Source organism: Lycium barbarum, chromosome 7 (genome assembly GCF_019175385.1).
Source record: "Lycium barbarum isolate Lr01 chromosome 7, ASM1917538v2, whole genome shotgun sequence".
NCBI lineage: Eukaryota > Viridiplantae > Streptophyta > Magnoliopsida > Solanales > Solanaceae > Lycium > Lycium barbarum.
In genome coordinates, this window is record NC_083343.1 from 28,213,716 (window position 1) to 28,237,710 (window position 23,995).

The window sequence follows — 23,995 nt, forward strand, 5'->3', positions numbered from 1 at the left end:
TTAACTACTTAACGTTCCCCGCCGAAGCTTGGAGAATCTACATTTAGAAGGATTCTTACCATGGTTAAGCCTTAATGATACTCTTAATTTCAACTAGAATAATTCATGGGCTAACGAAAGTTGGGAAGCATTTACTCTATTTCATCAACTTCCACCATATTACAAAACAACTCCCAAACAACCACAATAACATCCACAATATCATAATCAAGTAATCACATTCCATTAAGTCTTCAAAATTCATTCTCATATTCAACTTAGACTAACAACTTCACACCAACCCTTTGCACATTTTCATACAACGCTTCCTCATCCTCATTATTACCTTCCATAACAATATTATATCCATATTATACTAAGAATCACAACTCAAGTTAGCTTACTAGTCAAAAACATTATGAAATCTATATTTAAGCTTCACTTTCAACTTCCTTTCCTCATCCAAGTTATTCAACAACTAAACATGCTTAACAACATGTAAGGAACATGAAAACTAACCTTTTATCTCATAGGAATGAGCTTTGGAGCAAGATATCAACTTGTGAAAAACCCTAGCAACAATACCCAAGTAAATCTTGAAGTCTACTAACCCTAGTGAACCTTCTAACACATGGACACTTCAATTCTTGCTATTTGATCTTTGTTTTCTCTTGGGTTAGAGTGGAATATGCTTGGAGCAGGGTTTGGAGCTCTCAAGACTTTTGGAAATGTGGGAAATAAAATAAAATAACAAGGGCCATCTATTTATACAAAAAATAAAAAGTTGCCCGATGGACTTATACGGTCCGTATAATATTATACGGTCTATATAAGTGGACCGTATAATCCCACCATGAAAATACCCCTCTCTGTAAGGGTTTATACGGACCCCTTATATGGACCGTACAAAGTTATACGTACCGTATAAGTGGTCGTATAACCCACTGTTATCTGAAACATTCTCCCGTTGATTTGTTTGACTTCCAATCCTTGTGGAACCTTCTTGGAACTTATATAACACTTCATTAACCATACAATAGGCCCTATAGCAGCCCTTCAAGACGTTACTAAATACGTATCAAATCAACTATCACGAAAACCCCTCTAAACACGTCTTGCATTTCACTTCCTTCAACGAACTTAGGCTCATATATTCATATAACTTTGAAATCTTATGGTGCGCATTTTAAGCTATCTAATACTTCCCTTAATCTCGTAAGGATTTCATATTCACCTTAAACTCACGTTAGCCTACTCACAAGGCAATAATCCGAAATTTTCGAGATGTAACAGTTGTATTTTATTCAGGAGAATGTGTTTGATATTTCATACTTGAATTTTTATTCAGTAGAGCTCTTGACTAATATTTTTAGTTCTTAAAGGAGATTTTTGTACTTTCTACGTTTATGATATATAAGTCTTACATTATGGTTATCAATTGTTTTCAAATACTTTCATATTTGTCTTTTTAATAAAAAAGATTGGCCAAAAGTTGAATTAGCTCGCCTACAGGGTTGAGATATAGGTGTCATCGCAGCCTAGCTAATTTGAATCGTGATGAAAAAAAATGCGAGCACAACTTTCCGTACATCAGTTCCATTCTTTTGAAAATTAGACAAACTTTAAAAAGTTGAATACTTAGTTTTCTTATACTGGAGTTATGAAAGAGGAGAAATAAAGAAGGTATAATGGGAATATCTCCTTGAACGGACTAATTTATCATGTATATCTCATGTATAAAAATGGATGTATACACGTGACATACACACAATGTTCACACAATATATAATTATTATGTGTGTATATCACTAAATATACAGTGCTACATATGACACACACTCCATATACACCAGATGTACATTCCACATACACTCATTCCATAACTATTACAATACACATTTAACATACAAATAAATATACCTGACTTGCACTATTTCACCGCCGAAACATCGCCAAAAAAATCACATACCCATCACCATAAACACTATTCTTTCCATCATAACAACGCAAAAACCATTTTCATTCCAAAAACAAAGAGGTATGTCGGTACTAGATTAGTCTAGATGTATTCAAATTATTTCATCAGAATTATTTCTTCCATTGCATTTTTTTCTTCACTTGAATTTCTCTTACTTGCCTTAAAATCAAATATATCAGAGGTAACGCCACGGTGTATGTCATTTGCGAATGACATAGTTCTGATTGATGAGATTCGTGACAGAGTTAACGCTAAGCTGAAGGTTTGGAGGTAGACCCTGGAGTATAAAGGGTTTAGGTTGAGTAGGACCGAGAGAGAATAATTGCGTATGTGAAAAGGAGATACACGAATGTCCCAGTGTGGAGGTGTGAGCATTGGCTTAGGTTGGTTTCAGGAGAGGTAGAGGTAGGTCGAAGAAGTAGTACAGAGAGGTGAATAGACATGGCGCAGTTTCAGCTTACCATGGACATGACCTTACATGGGAGGTTTGGAGAACACATATTAGGGTATAAGGTTATTAGGTAGTAAAGCATTGTCTCGCTCATCCTTCAATACTAGTAGTCGTAGTATTACTCCTGTAGTTTCTTGTCCTTCAATTTTTGTTAATATTTGATGTTTCCTGTATTTCGATTATCGTATTATTTGTGGTAGTTACTGTTCCTTTTTCAGAATGCTTTGACATGCTTTCTGTAGTATTTTGTAATGGCTTTTTCACTTTTACCTAAGTTTCTCTTATTGGCTTAAAATCAAATCTGTCGAAGGTAAGGCCACGGTGTATGTTATTTGTTAATAACATAGTTCTGATTGACGAGACTTATGTCAAAGTTAACGTTAAGCCAGAGGTTTGGAGGTAGACCCTGAAGTCTAAAAGGTTCAGGTTGAGTAGGACTAAGAGAGAATACTTTGAGTGCAAGTTCAGCGACGTGACACATGAGGGGCATTGAAGTGAGGCTTGATACACATGACATCTCTAAAAGTTGAAGTTTCAAGTATCTGGGTCTATTATCCAAGAAAATTGAGAGATTGATGAAGATGTCATACATCGTATTGATAATTTTTTAATGAATGAAGGCTCGCGTCTGGAGTCTTGTGTGATACGAAGATGCCACCAAAACTTAAAGGCAAGTTCTATGGAGTGGTGGTTAGACCAACTATGTTGTATGTGCCAGAGATTGGTCAGTCAAGCAATCTCATGTTCAAAAGATAAAAGTTGTGGAAATGAGGATGGTGCGATAGATGTGTGGTGATACTAGGAGAGATAGAATAAGATATGAAGATATTCAAGACAAGGTAGAAGTTGCTTAGTGGAGGATAAGATGTAGAAAGCGAGGTTGGGATGGTTCGGACATGTGAAGAGGAGATACACGGATGTCCCAATGCGGAGGTGTGAGAGGTTGACTAAAGATGATTTCAAGAGAGGTAGAGGTAGGCTGAAGAAGTAGTGCGGAGAGGTGATTAGACATGACACAATTTCAGCTTACTATGGACATGACTTTTAGATAAGAGGTTTGGAGGACACATATTAAGGTATAAAGTTAGTAGGTAGTAGAGCGTTGTCTTGCTTATCCTTCAATACTAGTAGTCATAGTAGTACTCCTGTAGTTTCTTGTCCTTCGATTTTTGTTAATATCTGATGTTTCCTGTATTTCGATTATTATATTATTTGTGGTAGTTACTGTTCCTTTATCAGAATGTTTTGACATGCTTTCTGTAGTATTTTGCAATGGCTTTTTCACTTTCGCTATTTCTTTTTTCGACCTGAATTGACATCTTTTTCCTTGAGCCGAGGGTCCACCAAAAAATAGTCTCTCTACCTCCCAAGATAGGGGTAAGATCTACATACATTTTACCCTATACAGACCCCACTTGTGGGATTACACTGAGTATGCTAATGTTAGTTGTTGTTTTGAGCGAGGAGGAGAAGTAGATGGATAAGTAAGGAAAAATAAAAATGGTGGTAGCCGACCAGTTGACTAGCGGAGGTTTTCAATGATTATACAAAGCGTATACATTATATTTATAGAGTATATGTAATGTCTATATATAGATATACAAAACAGATACATTAACTATACACTGATGATATAGTGGGCCACATCGACTGCAAACTAGATGTTTAAGTTGTATATGAGTAATGTGTGATGACCCACCATGTCATCATGCCACCTAGGTGCCACTTGGCACATATATTTTCCATGTGTAATTGCTACATAAGAGGAAGACTTGAGATTATGAGAAGATTCTAGAGACATATGGAGAAATCTCTTGGAAGACCCTAGAATTCCATGAGTTTGTGTAGAAAGTCCTTGGAACACACTAGTTATGTAGAGATTTCTAGAATAAGGGCTTCTTTGTAAATATGTAAGGACATGCAATAATTATTATTTACATATTAGTCCTTAGGTGAGTAGCATAAATAGAGGGCATTCATTTGTAAATACCATCAAGCAAAAATCAATCAAGTCTTCTCTAATACAAAAAGCTTCCTTTAGCAAATTTCTCTTGTCTTCCTTATTTACCATTTTCTTAGCGATCCTAAGAATAATAATCTAAGTTGACTTGGCATAGAAAGATCGTGAGCAAGTTATCAAAGGCTGGACGTGCACTTAGTTAAAGACTAAGGACATGACAACATGGTATCAGAGCGAAGGTTGCGACTAAAGGAATGGCAAATGACGGAGAAATAAACGCTGCTACAACCCAAGTCAACATCACCCAGAATGTCGCTGGAAAGAAGGGCCATAACGAAAAAAGGAATGCCGCAAACAAGAGCCAGGAGGTGCCATCAGAGGTTGTACCAAACGAAAGGCTTACATCCCAAGAACCATCTACCATTGACTGAGTGAGGATGACGTAGAGGTCTTGTCTGAGGACGTCCGGGGAATGTGGAGGGCACCATTAGCGTTCTTGAGGGGCACACTCTTGAAGAGATTGAAAGCATCTGAAATGACTTGGAGGGCGTATGCAGGCCGAGATTGAGGTAAAGCATACCATCACTGTCTTAAAGTGCAAAATCATGGAGGCGTTGAGTGCTACATGAAGGAAAAGATAGTGGCACTCGAAGAGCAGGTCAACGTTGGCGTGATCGAGGCAACCAGAAATGTTGTTGTAACCAGGGAGGCAAAGATCGAGGATCCCAAGACACCAGTGTTCAAAAGGGTTCATGATGCACAAGAAGTGGAGAACTTTCTCTAGCACTTGGAGAATTATTTCAAGCATGGCAAAGTGAGAGACGATGAGGCCAAGATCAATACCGTTGTGTTGTACCTATCAGAGACTGCCATGTTATGGTGGAGAAGAAAGGTCGCTAATGCTGAGAGAGGTCTCTGCACAATCAGTACATGGGATCAGTTCAAGAATGAGTTTAAGTGACAGTTCTTCCCAAATAATGTCTTGTACGAGTCAAGGCGCAAACTAAGAGAGTTGAAGCAGACATGGAGCATTAGCGACTACATCAAGGAGTTCACTACCCTTATGCTTCAAATTCCTAACCTCATCAACGATGACTTGCTATTTCACTTCATGGATGGGTTGTAGAACTGGACTAAGCAAGAGTTGAAATATCAATAAGTTAGGGATATAGACCAAGCCATAGTGGAGGTCGAGTCTTTGATGGACTTCAGGAATGATAAGCGCGATAAAGGCAAAGGTAATAAGTCAGGGGGTGGCAATGCCAAAGGTGGGGGAGACCGTGGCAAGAGTAAGGAGTCGCCACAACAATACTCCAAGACTCAAAATGCTAACAAGTTCTACGGTAAAAAGTCAAGTGGTCATCATGATTATGTCGAGAAGAAGGAAGATCGAGAAGAAGAGATGCTACATATGTGGAGGGCTGCATGGCTTCAGAAATTTCCCCAACGTAAAGAGCCTCAATGCAATAGTCCGTGACCGAAAGGAGCAGACACAAGGACAGAGTTCAGGCACCGCATAGTTAGTTATGATAAGCATATGTAGCGCTGTCAAGAAGCAACCTATCAGGCCCGACGAGAGTAAAAATCAATACATGGATCTCACCATCAACAACAAGCTCGCTCGTTGACGAGACCAATGTGCATAGGTATTTTCTGCTGGTACTCTGTCAAATTATAGTAAAGTTTAAGATATGGTCCCACAGAGATTAGAACCACCTAGGCTACAGATTTGTATTATTGTTACTATCTCAGAAGATCAAATTGATGAAAAGAGAGTTGTAAAAAAGTCTTGAAAATTATGATAACAAAATAAGAAATACTTTTGAATTTTTCTAACAAAAGATAGAGGTTGGGATATTTTGAATCGGCAAGATAATATTATTATAATAAAATCAAAAGTTTATTATTTATTTCTCTGTGTAAAGAATGATTGCTTATTTCTAATACAATCACTCTACATAACGACAATAAGTTAATAGCACCACTTTCACTTATACTATTAATTTATTGACAAGTCATTAGTGGCATTAAACAATAATTAATTAATAACACCTCTTTCGATTAGTGTAGTTAACCAATTAAAGTAATGGCTTCAAACAAGAATTATCTTAGTTGAGTGCACTAAGTGAACCAGAGCCTCTTTCGATCAGCTTTTGCTAAATCAATAATTTTATTTGAGTCAATCCCTCCTTGAGAATTAGGACTGAAAGAAATAAGACAAAGATCCCTCAAATCAATAAACTTATTTGAGTCAATCCCTCCGTGAGAATTAGGACTGAAAGAAATAAGATAAAGATCATTTAAATCAATAAACTTATTTGAGTTAATCCCTCCGCGAGAATTAGGAATAAAAGAAATAAGATAAAGATCATTTAAATCAATAAACTTGTTTAAATCGTTCTTTTCTCCCGAATAAGAAATAAAATAACTAGATAAAGATTTTTGTAAAGAGATATAATTATATCCAATAATAGATATAATTAATATCAAATACCTTGGTGTATAAGGATGATAAAGAGAAAATCCCAACATAAGAAGATAATAAAATAAAGATGTTTATTATAATAACTTCATCAAGCTTCATCTAGTATCGCAACCAAGGAAACTTACTCCATTATGGAGTAGAAAAACTAAATAGAAATGAAGACTAAGAAAATATATTTACTACAAGAAAGATCCAAGAGAGACACCAAGACTAGTTCTTGTGTCCTCTTCACTATTGGATGCAAATAGGATGAAAGATGGGTTTTCTTTTCTTCTACAAACATGTGCCTATTTATAGGAGAATTCCTACAAGGCTTTGGTGAGAAATTGCAAGAGAATATCAATATAATATTATATCCTCGATGAGAATTTTACATGGCAATTTATCATGCAATCTTGGTGAGAAATTGACATGATAATTTGTCAAGAAATCTTGGTGACAATTTGCCATAACTTTTTATCTCTTGACTTTGTGTAGTCTTTGATGAAGTTTTCATGGATACATCCTCCTTCCTGGACTTTTATTTCCATGTATTCTTTTTCCTGCAAGATTTGTTAGAAAAGTGCGAGAATATGATATAAATTATACATATTTTATTTTAAAATATTATACTTTTATACTGAAATTACATGAATAATTTATATCCATCACTCGTGCATTGGTGGACACTGGGGCGACTCAAAATTTTGTGACCGAGGCCGCAACTAGGAGATTAGAGTTGAAGCTCACTCCAATTAATGCCTACGTCAAGAATATAAGTGCTAAGCTAGAAAATGCTCGTGGTGTAGCCAATGGTGTTGTTGTCAAATTGGGTGACTGGAAAGGTACCACAAACTTTACCGCCACTACTATGGATATCTTTGATATTGTTCTAGGGCAACAGTTCTTTAGACATTGCCACGCGATGATTGACCCCTACCTCCAATGTCTCTTGGTCTTCGAGCGAGAAGGCGCTTGAATGGTTCCGACAGTGACTATGTCGTATGCACAAGGCCAAGCACAACTTTCAGCTATTCATCTTATCAAAGTGCTCAAGAAAGGGGAGCCGACATTCATGGCAACTATTACAAGTTTGGAGGAATACAAGGGTCCTCAGGAGATACTGCCACCTTACATAGAGAAGTTGCTCGAGGATAATAATGATGTTATGCCCGACGAGCTACCTAAGCGCTTGCCTCTTAGACGTGAGGTGGATCACAAGATTGAGTTGAAGCCAAGGGCTAAGCCACCTGCATTCGCCCCTTATCGCATGGCACCACCTGAGTTGGAGGAGCTTAGGAAGCAACTAAAAGAGTTACACGATTCCGGCCACATTCGCCCATGCAAGGCACCCTTTGGCGCACTAGTGTTGTTCCAAAAGAAGAAAGATGGATCATTGCTCTTATGTATAGATTATCGGGCACTTAATAAGGTCACAGAGAAAAATAAGTACCCGATCCCGCTCATTACCGACTCATTTGGTAGACTTGGACAAGCCAAGTACTTTACCAAGGTAGATCTTCGTAAGGGTTACTACCAGGTTCGGATTGCAGAAGGGACAAACTGAAGACAACATGTGTGACGATGTTCGGAGCCTTCGAGTGGTTAGTGATGCCTTTTGGCTTAACCAACGCACCCGCTACATTTTGCACTCTCATGAACGATATCTTTCATCCCTACCTGGATTAGTTCGTGGTAGTCTACTTGGATGATATAGTTATCTATAGCAACACCTTGGAGGAGCACGTGGAACACTTAAGAAAGGTTTTCCAAGTCTTGCGGGAGAATGAGCTATATATCAAGAGGGAGAAGTACAAGTTTGCACAATCAAAGGTGCACTTCTTGGGCCATGTCATTAGCAATGGAGAGCTACATATGGATGAGGCTAAGGTACGGGCTATCCAAGAATGGGAGGTGCCTACAAAGGTAACCGAGTTGAGATCCTTCCTTGGCCTTATTAACTACTATCGGCGGTTTATCAGTGGCTATTCAGGCAAGGCATCCCCCTTGGTTGAGTTGCTAAAGAAGAGCAAATCGTGGGTTTGGACGGAGCACTGCCAAAAGGCGTTTGAAGACCTTAAGGCAGTCGTGGCAGAGAAGCCAGTTCTAGCGCTGCCCGACTTTACCAACACGTTCGAGGTGCATACAAATGCATCTGAATTTTCCATTGGGGGTGTCCTAATGCAAGATAAGTATCCCACAACATTCGAGAGCCGTAAGTTGAACGAGACAGAGCGATGTTACACGATGCAAAAGAAGGAGATGACTGCCATTGTGTATTGCCTTTGTACATGGAAACATTATTTGCTGGGGTTGAAGTTCGTGGTCAAGATTGACAATGTGGTGACTAGCTAGTTTCAGACATAGAAGAATCTCACACCGAAGCAGGCTAGGTGGCAAGATTTCTTGGTTGAGTTCGACTATATGCTGGAGTATATGCCAGGTAAGGGTAACGTTATGGCCAATGCCTTGAGTCGAAAGGCCAAGCTTGCTGCGATCAGTTCAGCAAGTTGGGATATCCTAGTGGCTATAAAAGAGGGTATGCAACATGATCCAGCCTCTAAGCAGCTTATGGAGTTAGCCACCTTAGGGAAGACGAGGCGTTTTTTGGTGGAAGATGGTCTATTGCTCACCATGGGTCAGAGGGTCTACATGCTAAAGTTTGGAGATATTAGGCGGCGTATTATGAAGAAAAGCCATGATTCCCTGTGGGCCGGTCATCCAGGCCAACGTCACACTAGATCCTTGGTTGAGTCAGTCTACTATTGGCCGCGCATGCGAGAGGACATAAAGTGTTATATGCAGACTTGTCTTGTGTGCCAACAAGACAAGGTGAAGCAGAGGCAGCCCGGAGGACTTCTGGAGCCACTACCAGTTGCGGAGCGTCCATGGGAGAGTGTGACTATGGACTTTATCACTTGTCTACCGAAGTCTGACAGTTATGGCACTATCATGCTGGTCGTGGACAGATTTTCAAAAGTATGCTAGCTTCATGCCCGCCACAGCAGGATGCACAGCTAAGGAAGCCGCCAAGATATTCTCCAAGAACGTGGTGAAATATTTGGGCTTACCAAGGCATATCATCAGTGATCGAGACCCTAGTTCACTGGGAACTTTTGGAGGGAGTTGTTCGACATACTTGGCACGGAGTTGCACTTTTCCACTAGCTTCCACCCGCAGACAGACGGACAAACAGAACGGGTCAATGCCTTATTGGAGTGCTATTTGAGGCATTATGTGAGTGCATATTAGAAGGATTGGGCAAGGCTCTGAGACATAGCCTAATTCTCTTATAACCTACAACGGAGTGAGTCCACGGGACGGACACCATTTGAGCTAGCCACAGGCCAATAGCCACAAACTCCACATTCACTACCGACAACTTTTGAGGGGAAGAGTTTGGGGGCTTACTATATGGCCAAAGGGTTCGAGGAGCAGCTTGACACTGCTAAGTCCTACTTGGACAAAGCAGCAAAGAAGATGAAGAAGTTTGCCGACCGCAAGCGTCGTCCCACAGATTATAAGGTTGGGGACATGGTTTTAGTGAAGTTTAATCCGAAGCAGTTTAAGGCACTATAGGACGTGCACCAGAACCTGATACAGAAGTATGAGGGGCCATTTAGGATAGTTGTCAAGGTGGGCAAGATCTCATATAAGTTAGAGTTACCGCCTCATATTAAGATTCATCTCGTCTTCCATGCCAGCATGCTCAAGCCATACCATGAAGACAAGGATGATCCCAGTCGAGGTCAGTTGAGTCGGGTGCTAATTACCATCACCGTCTCTCATGATTAGGAGATTGAGGCTATCATTGATAACCAGGCCAGGCAAAGACAAGGGCAGACTTGAGATTATGAGAAGATTCTAGAGACATAAGGAGAAATCCCTTGGAAGACCCTAGAATTCCATGGATTTGCATGGAAAGTCCTTGGAACACTCTAGTTATGTAGAGATTTCTAGAATAGGACTTCTTTGTAAATATGTAGCGACTTATGCAATAATTATTGTTTACATATTAGTCCCTAGGTGAGCAGTATAAATAGAGGGCATTCATTTGTAAAAACCATCAAGCAAAAGTCAATCAAGTCTTTTCTAACACAAATAGTTTCCTTTAACAAATTCCTTGTCTTCCTTATTTACCATTCTCTTAGTGATCCTAAAAGCAGTAATTTAGGCTGATTTGGCATAGCAAGATCGTGAGCAAGTCGTGTAAGATCGTGAGCAAGTTGTCAAGTGTCGCACGTGCGCTTAGTTGAAGACTAAGAACGTGACATATGTCCCCTATTTTTATAGGACATGAGGTAAAATTCCCAATAGAAATGTTTGGATTAGAGTCCATAAATAATTTCTTAGCACCGTTTGTTCCGTTATTTTAATTGGTAGTTTTTTTTTCACGGACCAAAAAAGTGGCTAAATGTTACAATAACTTTGAAAACAGTGGCTAATATTTGTCAACATATGGTAAAGTGGTTATTCACCCACTTCGTCCCTGTAAGTCCCCAAAACCATCCGTGAGCCGAACGTTCCCGACTGGCTTTCCGTCGACTACCGGCTTGGCACCTGCAAAGACCATATTTCCAGGATCAAAGGTGACAGATAATTAGCTTTCTTCTAAGTTGCTATTCCTTATCAGTAGTTCCAAATTTATCATTCAATGGATTTAACAGCATTTTGGATCTGTGGTAGGATGTCGTTTATGAAAGGTGATTTGCTAAGCAGAACAAGAAGGCTTGTCAAAGGCTTGGCCAAGGCTGAACCTGTCTGGCTCAAAGCGATGGAGCAGTCAGTACTTCCTTCTTTCTTTTCTTCATTCACTTTTCTCTTTATTTCACTCCCATTTCTTCAACTCTGGGTGTGTTTGGTATGGTGGAATTTTCAATTTTTCTATGTTCGGTTGGTCAAAATTTAGTGAAAGTAGGGAAAACAAGTTTCACAGGTTATATTTAACATTGATTGCATCCTCCCCACCAAGGGCGTAGCCTGGTAGTAGCCTGGTAGGGCTTAGGGGTTCATCCGAACTGCCTTTGGCGGAAAATTACATTTTTTATATATGGTTAAAATTATTTTTCATGTATATATACTAGATGCTGAACCCTTTGGCTTCTTCCCATGTTTACTTCTTCGTATTTTGAACCCCTTTAGTGAAAATCCCAGCTTCGCCACTGTCCCACCCTCCAACACACGTCGTCTTCAATCCCACCCCGTAGCCCCCATCCTCACCACCCCTACCTCTCATGGTATTTGTCTATATTTATTATATAGAAATTCTTTTAAGATAATATGTTTTAATTACGTACCGAACACAAGAAAATAAGTAAGAAATCCACTTATTTTTGTGAAAATTATCGTAGACACCCTCCATTTAAAAAGCTTAAAATGCTAGAAAATGGACAGTTTCATCTATATTCACCACGTGCAGCTTGCTTTTTCCTAGAGCCAAAAACCTAGTCTTGATTATGCAATATGAATTTGGGAGCTATATTATGGGAGATGAGCTAATGCTTGGGTGGTTGTACCAGGTGCAATTGGTGCAGTACATAGCTGCTGGAATGTTGATTTTCGGAAGGAGGACGCCAGTTTCATTTACTATTCAGACCCCTTAAGTGTAGTTCTCTAGTTATGCATTTTACCTGGATTCTTATTGTAATAGTTTCTTTTAGGCCCATTTGCTAGCTAGGGTTCTTTAGTATATATTCTGTTGGTGTAATCACTTAGAGGATATCAATGAAAATCATCTTTTAGCTCTATCTAGTATAGCTAAGCTTAGGTTAGTTTTAGTTGTAGATTTAGCTCAAATTCCATTCCGCAACATTTGGTATCAGAGCAACAATCCTCGCAACTTCGGGTGTTCATCAATGGCTTCCGAAATGGAGGAAATTAGAGAAAAGGTGCAAAAGCTTGCTCTGCAACTCTCTAGCATAAGTTCAAGGCAAAATCGACAGGCCGAGAGATTTTCTTCTCGACTAAGAGAAATCAAAGATTCTTGGGAAGTGATAAGGGAACAAGTAGACCCGCATTTCAAGTCTTCCTTGAGTGCACCAACGAATGCGTATGCACTTAGTGGGTATCATTCATCAGTCTCTCCGGAACAAACGCATATATGACACAGTGGTGGAGAAATCTTAGAGAGACATAATTTTCACTGGAGATTAGAACCGGAGATATCCGCACAGCCCTCATTCTCATGGCCATTCTACGTTGCTCCGCCATACGTCTCCAGGTTTGAAACTCGGGCGCAACCTTCGGAATATGCTAGTTACCAATCCTTTCCTCCTTACCGACTGTCGGAGTTGTGCGCAGCTTCTTCAAGTTTTTGCACTGCCGGAGTGGTTCCAAACAGAGGCGACACAATGGGTTTCCAATCGGGTAACATTGGGTTACCTTCTATCATGAGAATGGCAATAACCGGACCATGGAGGGGATCATACCTCTCCGCCTTTGCTGATGCCACATCAACAGACTGTTTTAACTCTGTTACTGATGATTTTATGCCAAGTTGGATATCAGGCATAAGAAGGGTAGGAATGTACAGAGGAGATGTGATTGATGATGTTATGTCCAAAAGCTACAGGGTATCCATCGCTGGAAATTCTATTGATGTTGTGATTCCGGAAGCTGAACCATTGGAAAGGAAAGGTGTCCCGCTCTTGAGTCGCGGCCTATGCCATTGGTGAGTCTACCATTCTGTACCGACCTTGTTTTGCAGAATGATATTGACAATACTTACCATGATGATACAATACTAGAAATAGTGATGAAGGTGAAAGTTTAGGAAAGAGTGTGGGGAAAGTGTTTGATGAAAGCTCTCTAAGAACTTTGGAGGGTAATGCAGATGGGATAGAGGAAAATAGAGCTGACAAGGGAGAGATAGAATATGGGCATAAGTTGTTTGATAAAACGCCAACTGAAGAGGCTGTTACCACTGAGATCGAGATGAAGCAACTAATTTCCATCGAGTTCAAGTGTAAAGGTTCAGCTCAGACTTTCGATCAAGATGCTAAGAAACCAAAGAATGGGGATAAAGAGGACCAGGTGCTTGATGAATGTTCTCAAAAGAATGAAACTACATTATTAGCTGATTTTTGGCCAGTGATAACTAACGAGGTTAAGATTCTGTCTAAAGATCAATTGGACGAGTGTCTCCTCTAAATATGGGTTGTAGATGGCGATGTTGTTAATTTTAAGGTTACTGCAGTGCTAAGCAAAACAGTATTCAAGGAGGAAAATGAACCCATGAAGGATTCTGCTTTTGTGGGTGAACCATCAGAAGTCTATTGCCCGTATGTCCAGCCTTCATCCTTCTTACATATGGCTGAAACTGTAGTCGTGGAGGACCAGCTGAAGGCCGTTCCTACTAGGAATGAAATTGAGCTATAAATTCCCTTGGACCCTCGGCTTACAAAATTTGACCAGCCCTTTGAATCTACTTCAGATGTGAAGAAAACAGAGGATTCGGATGAGAATGGATCAAGGCAAAGTGAAGGCATTGAAAGTTCAGTAACTAATGTGGAAGAGATGTTGGAAAAAGGTTCTCGGCGACGATGCAGGATGTGACAAAGAATAAGGGATTAATTCAATGTGAATATGGGGAGTGGGATAATTTTATGCAACTCAGGCTATGAAGGATATCTCGAGCTTTGCAGCTATGTCAACCACTATCACCTCCGAACCCACGAGTGTCAACTTTACACTCCTATTCTCTCGACCAATTTTCACCCACTGTGAGTTACAACATCTTGGACCTCTGGTTGCCGACTGAGATTCACTCTTTTCAAGTGTTAAAATATAATGCTCTTTCTGGTGTGGGTCTGAGTATCAACATATTAAATTCTGACATTCTTTTGAAAAGAATGAATCAACAACAACAACAACATACCCAATGAAATCCCACAATGTGAGGTCTGGGGAGGGTAAAGTGTACGCAGACCATACCCCTATCTCGGAAGACAGGGAGGCTGTTTCCGAAAGACCCTCGGCTCATACTATTGAATGAATCCCAAAGAATGAATCATACTATTGAATTCTATGAAGATAGAGGTCATGTGCGGCTGGGGGAGTGTGAGCGGATTTCATTGTTGGAAAAGTATGAATGGAATTCAACTACCCATCGATTACAATTTCCATCTGAGAGCAAGAGTTCTCCAATATTTTAGAGGTCAACTACGCTGGGAAACTGGTAGAAATCTTAGAATCTTCAAATGATGCCTTTGTGGGAAAGGAAAGTGGGCAACATGATCTGCAAAATATTCAGTCTGTCCATTATGCAGAAAAAGAAGTAATAAGAAGTTTTTTTGCAGAACTGGACATTCCATGATACAATTTCCAAGACTTGGGACCCTGGGAAACTATATAGACCAGTAGCGGAAATGGAAGCTTCCATGGAACTTTCCTCCTTTCATATTTGCTCTTGCTATATACTACACCACCATTGTAAACATTCTATGCATGGAAAAATCAATATTTTACATTCCTAATTTTGAAAGCTTGGAAAAAGTTGAAAAGTATATTGGCGACAATCAGTTATTGTGCTTGATAAAGGATACTGTGATTTACAATATGGGGCAATGTGCTATACTGGGTAGCAGGTCACTCTCTTGCCCACTGCTTAAGTTGAACAGGTTATGTTCTGGTCTAGTCTTTGCTAGTGGAGATGAGCTTCTTTTTTGGAACCGTTACCTGTACATTTGATGGGAAACTGATGCCAAAGTGGGATGAACCAAATGGTGCTTCATCTTTAGCTGTTGTTATAGCTATTGTTATAGCTATTGCGAGACTTAAAGCCGAAACAGCAGTTATGTTTGCTAACTTAAGGCTAGTGTAATTCTTTTGAGGATAATAATAGCGGAATGCCTAGTTTGGAAGTGACAGAGTATGAATTTTCATTCTTTTGAATCTGCTAACTGTCATATGCGCCAAGTACCACTTGATTGTATTGAAGCTGAAGTTCGGGGTCTTTTTGCTAAGTTGTTCTGTAACATTGATGTTGAAATTATAGTTGAAGTGGCTGAATTTTTGAAGTTATACCCCTCGTTGTCGAAGCCTGCGTGCCAATATCTAGGGGGATTTTATCTTGCATTTGGCCCCGAGACGTTATGGAAGGGAAGTAAAGTGTCAGAAGCATTAAATGTCTTAAGTGTTCACATCTATGAAGGGTGATGGTACAAATTTTAATCACAATGTGACTGTTGAACAACTTTGGCAATACTCACCATCAGAAGGCCTGTGGATTAATGTTGCTAAAATTAGACAATTGCAATCTACTGCTGCTAAAGTTACAGGTCTTCTGGTGTTGGAAAGAGATCTTATTGTTGGTGATTTTTCAGGATTTCCATTTGATCCCGGTGATTTTATCACCCTTGAGGACAAGGGTGGTTTGAAGGAGAGAGTAATGATGCAATATGAATTTGGGAGCTATATTATGGGAGATGAGCTAATGCTTGGGTGGTTGTACTGGGTGCAATTGGTGCAGTACATAGCTGCTGGAATGTTGATTTTCGGAAGGAGGACACCAGTTTCATTTATTATAATCAGACCCCTTAAGTGTAGTTCTCTAGTTATGCATTTTACCCGGATTCTTATTGTAAATAGTTTCTTTTAGGCCCACTAGCTAGCTAGGGTTCGTTGGTATATATTCTGTTGGTGTAACCATTTTAGAGGATATCAATGAAAATCATCCTTTAGCTCTATCTAGTATAGCTTAGCTTAGGTTAGTTTTAGTTGTAGATTTAGCTCAAATTCCATTCCGCAACACTTGAACTTGAGATTCTTCGTGCTCTAATACTATATTGAAATGTGTGTATCACCTCATCCGAAAGCTTACCCCATTACACATTTATGTGTAAATTTAAGTTCACGATAGTATTGATAGAAACGATAAGAGTTAATGGTCAAAACACACCTGAAATATTTCGCGAGTTTCACACCCCAACTATCAATTGTTCCCGTTTCCTACCTGAACTATCACCATCTATGTATTAAAACACACCTCGGAGCTACCATCTATGTATTGAAACACATCTCGGAGCTGATTAGGCCAACTATCAGTTGTTCCCTTTTCCTACCTGAACTGTCACTTAGGTGTGTTTTTATACATTGATGGTGATAGTTCAGGTAGGAAAAGGGAACAACCGATAGTTGGGGAGTGAAGCTCGCAAAAAAGTGATAGTTCAAGTGTGTTTTTTATTATTATCTCATAAATTATTTATATTCACAACAATTTTCTGGGATGATTTTGATTAGAATTATCCATGTTATTGTTATGTGTATTCGTTCTGCCTTGGAATATGAAAATATGCCTGTAATGCCTTGGCATTTTTGTTTTTTAGGGCTCCACCTGCAACATTTCCTCGCGCTGAGAACAAACTGAAGCCTATCTGTCTACCTGAGGATGTCTACATCAAGAAGTTCTTCCAGAAGCACCCAGAATCTAAACACGAAGATGCTATTAAGTATGGCCTCTAACCTGTTATGCTTCTTTTAGTATGTATTATTTGACTTCCTAGTAGCCTTATAAGTGCTCTGATAGTAAACTATCCTTGAGGTGTAGGCCATGTTGTATTTTTTATCCTTTTACTTTAATAGGCGTTTGGCCATAGATTCCAAATAATTTTCACTTTATATAGAATTTTTGGAGTTGGAGTTGAAGATGGAGTTGTGTTTGGTTATAATTTTTGCAAAGAATATTTGGAATAATCTTCATGCTTAAATGTACTTAAATACAACTTCAAAAGTGAAAAGTGAATTGGAAAACAGGCTGTTTTTCAAATTTTAAAATGAACTTCAAGTTGGATTTACGATTTTCAAATAAAGTGAAAAACTATTCCAGATAAACGTGGGAAAGGTACAACCAGTTACTTAACGTGACAAATACTATATTTGGAATTGAAAATCATTAAGGTCTCAGCACATCTTATGTCGTGCAGTCGAGAATAGAATCAGTGTTTTATCATTGATTTCCTATTGGAGAAACTGGCATGTTAAATTTCTCAATGTTTCTGTGCAATCGAGGTTTTATTGTTATTTTCTTTATAACAGAATTTCTGGATTTGACCCTCCTCCAGCCCGAATTTTTGGGGGGCGAGTGCTCGAGTTAAAAGAACAGGGGGTCAGTGAAGAGGAAGCTATGGCTGTTGCTGATGTACGTATCTCATCTTTCTAGATTTAAATTCATTGAAGTTCAATCTTCTCCTAGGATCCCCCTTTTAAAAACTTTTGTCGTTTTGTTGCTATAGATGGAATATCGAGCAGAAAGAAAAGCGAAAAAGAAAGCATATTCTCGATTGAAGCAGATTGCTCGACTTCAAGGGAAGAAACCACCTCTGAATCCATATCCAAGTGCTATCAAGGAGATACAAGCTGAAGAAAGGAAGTTTGTGCATGATCGTTTCTATAACCGAGATATTCTTCAAATTGTAGAGAGATTGAAGGAGGAGAGGCAAGCGGAGTTGCAAGACAGAAGAGGTGGAGGTGGCTGGTAAATGCACATGATCTTTTTATAATAGTTTTTCTTTTCACCTTTTTGATGCTGAGATTGTTTATCTTTGATATATTAGATCTTTTTCCAGGTGATGCTATGATAATCTTTCCTCATGTACTAGAAGAACGCTTCACTTCTGGTTTACGTAGTAGACTTGGGAGTTCATAATCCAATTTAAAAATTGAAAAATAAGTGAGTAATATCTCTTGCCATTGTTACACAAGCTTTGCAAGAGTAGTTTTGTTTCTGGTATAACAATTTCTTTTATCTAATTACTCCATTTATTAAGATTCAAGTAGTTCTATGTACTTTTTATTGCCTTTTTTCCTTCAATGGAGGTTATCCTTTCCAAGCGTTCAGTTTTAATGATCAGGGGTTTCCGCTGAACTTTTTATCTGGTGCCGTACTTTCAGAGATTTCTTCTTCCATATTTGGCAATTTTAGTTGGCAGTTTTAACAACTTATTATGCATCCATATATTGTTCTATCTTCTTGAGATGACAGGCTGCTGTTAAAGTAATACTTGCTCATGCTTGTAGTAGGTCTTATAAGAAATTAAACCCTTTGCATACTGCTCAACCTAGTTCCATTCGACATGGACAATGTGTTTAGCCAATGATTGTTCTAGAATCACTTATTGATGCAGTAAAATTCATCATTACAAAGATGCATTGTCTGGTTATCACATTATGAGTGATGATGAATATTTGCAGGTCTTAGACAACGTTTGGAAATTTCATAATGTGATAGCACAGTCATGATTGGACCAACTTGCATATGACAAGCTTCCCACTTTTACTTCTCTACACATTCAATTCCTTATGTCTCCGGCTGCTACTGTAAATTCGTACTTCTGCTTTTGTTTCAGTGCCACTTCTAAATTAACTGTATGATTGTTGTGTTTCTTTGCATCTTCACTCTGCCATTTCTTCTAAGGATGACTGGCAGAGTGGGCTTTAACCCCCCCCCCCCCCAAAAAAAAAGTTTCCACCCGGTCCATGAGCATTTGTTTTCTGTTTTCTACTTGATCCCGCCCTGCCCCCCAAAAGTTTTTTCCATTTTGTTATTTTTGCTAAAGCACACAAGTTTAAAGGGGTGTAGGATTGGTATCGCACGCGGGTTGCCCCTTGTCCCAACTCATCTGGAAAATTTAATGTGCCCCGTGTTGATGATCTACTAGTTGATTGAAGATAGTTTTATCTTTTTTTTCAGTTCTTAAATGCCTCAAAATGATAGGACTCAACTCTTTACTTATTTGAGGGTCCCTCTTTTTTCTTTGATCTTCTCCATTTTTTTTTTTTAATAACCACAGTGTCCGCACCAGCTTGCCGTCTAATTCCACGGGATACCTCCCACCAGCAACAGATACCAGGTAGCTCTATCCACCAAGGCTATGACAGATGGAAAGAAATCACCTAGTATTTTTGTCTTTGCTGAGATTTGAACTTGAGATTTCACTGTTCTCAACTCACTGTATTGACCACTAGGTCATACTCTTGGGTGCTCATGTTCTCATTTTTTTATGTGTCCCTATCCCCCCATTTGCCACCATAACTCCACCGGCAGCCGCCCTCCTTCCTCTTTTCTTCATCTTCATTCTTCTCCACTTTTCAAACCGCCACTACTGCCCATCGTCCATCACCCCTTTCCTCTTCTTCTCCTTTTCCTCTCGCCATCGTCAAACAACACTTCCGCTCGGTGTCTTTGTGGTTATGAATACAAAGAGAACTTTGGCCGAGTGGTACATGGCGCTTGGACAAAACTTCAACAAGGTGAACCCATACCATGAGATCTAAAGGGTTTTTTTTTTTTTTTTTGCATATGAGGTCTGGAGTTGTTTGATTCTTTTCCATTCATAAAAGGCCTCACTTGTACAAATTTCATCACTTTTGTCCTCTTGAACTACAAGTTTCTTCACTTAGATCATTTTCGTCGTACTGCATTATAAATACATATAAGTTAGATTTTTATGAGGTTTTGCCTCAAAACTCTTATATTTCAAAGTGCTGCGTTTGAAGAACTAGAAATTCAAATGCAAATAGTATACCTGATTTGTTCCTTAAGATTATACAATATGGCTTACTGTAAAAAAAAAAAAAAAAAAAAAACCGTATATATGCTAAAATATTTACCAGACGTATAAATAGTTTATAATGTGTATACATATGCCATATACATACCTTTAAATTTTCCCAACTGATATTGTAACTTCATATATTTCAGAATATACAAGATGTTTATGTTTAATATACCTGATTTATTCCTAATGTTAGACAATATCATTACTTATACATAGTTCCTTAAAAGTAAGGAAAATGATTTCCCTAACGGGAGTAAAGAAAACTAGTTCCACAGGTGGCATTCTACATTGATTGTATCTTCCATACCCTCCAACACACCTCATCTTCACCTCACCACCGGAGCTACTATTCCCACCAATCCACACCCCTATCCACCCCCCCACCCCCCACCCCCACCATTTACCTAAATTATATACAAATGTGTTTAAGATAATATCTTTTGCTTGCGTACTGAACATAAGAAAATAAGTAAGATTTTTCTAGAAAACATTTTCCTTCGTACCGAACACACCCTTAACTCAAAAGCTCTTACAGAAATACCGATAAACATTTATCAAGGAGTAGACCAATTTGTTCATTGACATGATGAAAATTGACAAAAGAATTGTGAATGTACCGTGGAAATGTCTCTGTATTTGAGGTCTGTTACATGCTGAAGAAGAATATTGGAGAAAAAGCCAACAAGAACTGAACTCAAAATTCCAGCACAATTTGCTATATTTCACTTTTGAAAGTTCATACTGCTAGTAGAACTTCGTAATACTATCTTGGAATCCGAAAAGGAGACGGTTCAAATCCATCACATTTTCAAACTCCTCAAATTTCACATGTAAAAACTTCAAACTCTAGCATACTGGGCTAGAATATTTTCGTGTTTTAGCTAGGTGTATCTCTGTTCAGATTATTTTCTTCTGCATTAATGAACAGCTTGAATAATTTTGAAACGCTACGTAAATTTTGATGAACGCTCTAAATAATGGCTATTTGCCAATTTTATCTAGCACAGCAAATGAAAATGCATCAGCTAAATTATATAAATGGTTTGAGCATCTTTATCTTCTACATTGAGTGTGGTAGCACAGTAAACAAGACTCCCAAAATCAGTTCGAGAAAGAGAAGTATCTTTATCTGAGCTAAGACTGATGATTCCTAATTGCAACTACTGGGAAGAAACATATAATTGAAATCCAAATACATTATGTCACACCCACTTGCCCATGCCCAAAGCATGGTTCGCCAGGAAAAGAATCAACCAAATACTCAAAAGCTTCAAGATCCGAGCTTGCTGCCAGAAATCCATGACGAAAATATAAGTAGCACATTTGTTTTAACAACTTATTGCACGATTAGATGTCACTTCCAATAGAAGTACTTGTTTGAAATGAAAAATTGACCTAAAATAGGCCGAATGGAGCTCTAGCAAGTCAAACCTGTCTATTTACAACATTGGAACCTAAAATACATGAAAAGAGTTCCAGAAAGAATCTTATAACTGTTGACTATGTACTAATGGTATCCGACTAGACCCGACGTTTTCCACAATCAAATAAATGCAGGCCTAGATGGTTTTGCTTGATATGTAAAAAGAATGCTGATACAACAAATGTTGCGTAGGATTCCCACGCGACACTTCTCCAAACATGAGGCATGCCAGTAACAGAATGAGCTGAAGGCGCCGACACGTTTACCAACACGAATCACGGGAAAGACATGAATTACAAATGTTCAAAGGCTCAATGACACAGGGTCTCTCCATAGTTTACCCAACGTACAAAGCTATCTGAAACTTCCTCGACAACTACACAGTTCTGAGCATCACTGTAAGATGCCCCTGGTCCAGCGTTTTCTGTTCCCTGCAGACAGTGAATTCTATAGTTGAATATCAAGCAAAGAGAAGGTAGGCAGCACTGTTCAGTAACTTAGATATACTAAGCATGAATTGTTAATACAGTGTGTTGTCAACTTTACCAGAAACAAAGACTGAGTCAGTCAAAAATGACTTCAAATCAGAAGCGACTACAATCATGTGTTAGGTGACTAATGAACCAGCACACAAAGGAAAGTTGCTAAGATTGTTCAGAGGACTTTTTCTTTGTGGTGAGCAAACTGAGCTTACTACAATCAATACATTCAGTGTTTTTTCTTTATATGAAAATAGCACCAAGAGAGTGCGGAAAATGTACAGGGAGGATCAAGGGAGTTGAGAAAGTCTTAGCCAAGTGTCTATGACACATTACAAATGGTACGCTCTATTATAACTTTTCTGTTAGTAGCTGCCCAGTTACCAAAACTAGCTACGGAAATTCAAGACCTGCAGTTGACAAATAACTTTATTAATTGGATCTTTTTTGTCCAAAGGAAGGTGAAAAAACTAGCTACCGAAATTCAAGATTTGCAGTAAACAAACTTTATAAAATTGGATCTTTTTTGTCCAAAGAAGGTGAAGAAACTTTTATTTTTAAAGGACGAGCTTGGGAAAAGTATCTCATTAGTCCTCCATCCCTTTTTTTCCTAGACTAATGATCCCTACTACAATTGTGACTCTTATAATACTCAATTTTATTGGATTATCACATTATTAGTTATATTAATGGTTATCGCCAATCTGAAACCTACATTGTTACTTCCATTATAAGTGATGGTGACAGCCTTGTTAGTGAAGTTCTAGTTGAAGCATCCACTTGATCTGGATTCGTGGTCCAACCAACACTATATACACGGTAACATGCCACAGGTACATGTGTTTTCTACACTTAAGTCTTTAGCAATATGAATCATTTTTTTTTTTTAAAGAAGATATGGTTCACCATTTAACCATATTCCTCAAGAGCTTCGAGAAGCAAAGACAAGATTTGATGGTCATCAGCCGTCAGTCATGTAATTTTCTAGGGTAAACCAGGAAAGACAGAAGGTGTCTAATATGAACCGCCAATTGCCAAATAATGTCATTCATCTAATCATAGAACCACAATAAAAACCTGTAATGTGGTAGCTATCAACCATCTTTCTGTGAAGGGAAAATGGCCACATATGGAATTATTTTTCAAATTCTTGTGGTATTATCTTTTCAGGTGGAAATATCAGAACTAATGTTCTGAGGTGCTGGCTGACTAAACTTGACAACAAAGTTCATGAGCTGTTTTTGCAATTTGCACCATCAGTTACGGAATCAGAAGTTTGACTAGTAGAGTTATAGATAAAGTTTCCAATTTGATGTAACTTTTGCTTAACTCACAGTTTCCTTCTTTAGATCTTTCTAGTTCATAGTCAGATCTATGTGCACAGGTGTAACAAAATTAGACCTATTCTGGATATCAAGTTGGTAAGATGGACTAAACCAAGCTACAATGGATTGAAGCTGAATGTTGATAGCTGTCGTAAGGGCAATCCAGGAAGTGCAGAGGGTGTTGGCGTACTTAGAAATCACAGTGGACACTTGGTGATGGTATTCACTGCTCATAATAGCTGCTGCAGTAACGATAAAGCTGAGGTCCAAGCCTTGAAGATAGGACAACTGTGGTGTCTTGACAATAGCTATCACAAGGTAAGAGTGGAATCTGATTCACTTTTGATAACACAAATGATCAAGAAGGAAATTAAAGCATC

The 23,995-nt window shown here is 38.7% G+C and overlaps 2 protein-coding genes across 7 annotated transcripts in view; one reads left to right on the forward strand and one right to left on the reverse strand.

Moving 5' to 3' along the window:
• Positions 1–11,251: 11,251 nt before the first annotated feature.
• LOC132603340 (uncharacterized) lies at positions 11,252–19,198 on the forward strand. Of its 6 annotated transcripts, none has more exons than XR_009568172.1 (7): positions 11,252–11,421; positions 11,519–11,614; positions 17,158–17,280; positions 17,867–17,969; positions 18,064–18,305; positions 18,385–18,500; positions 19,022–19,198. XR_009568172.1 is itself a non-coding variant. In XM_060316362.1 (6 exons), coding segments are annotated over exons 2-6 (564 nt in total). In that variant the 5' UTR covers positions 11,252–11,421; position 11,519; the 3' UTR covers positions 18,386–18,695. The 6 variants fall into 6 exon arrangements, 3 of the variants coding, with proteins under 3 accessions (XP_060172345.1, XP_060172344.1, XP_060172343.1); XR_009568171.1 differs by having other exon boundaries at positions 11,253–11,421; positions 18,397–18,500; XM_060316362.1 differs by lacking the exon at positions 19,022–19,198 and having other exon boundaries at positions 18,385–18,695.
• A 2,439-nt stretch (positions 19,199–21,637) lies between these two features.
• LOC132603341 (phosphoinositide phosphatase SAC3-like) overlaps positions 21,638–23,995 on the reverse strand; it is a 33,962-nt gene continuing 31,604 nt past the window's right edge. Inside the window, exon 16 of the mRNA XM_060316363.1 lies at positions 21,638–22,242. Coding sequence (XP_060172346.1) covers positions 22,123–22,242 — 120 coding nt within the window. The 3' untranslated portion in view covers positions 21,638–22,122. The remainder of the gene's footprint in view (positions 22,243–23,995) is intronic.

Coding starts and splice junctions, on each gene's coding strand:
- LOC132603340 (XM_060316360.1), top strand. CDS start 11,520: ATGTCGTTTATGAAAGGTGATTTGCTAAGCAGAACAAGAAGGCTTGTC. Junction 17,281..17,866: donor AAACACGAAGATGCTATTAA/GTATGGCCTCTA, acceptor TCTTTATAACAG/AATTTCTGGATTTGACCCTC. Junction 17,970..18,063: donor AAGCTATGGCTGTTGCTGAT/GTACGTATCTCA, acceptor TTGTTGCTATAG/ATGGAATATCGAGCAGAAAG.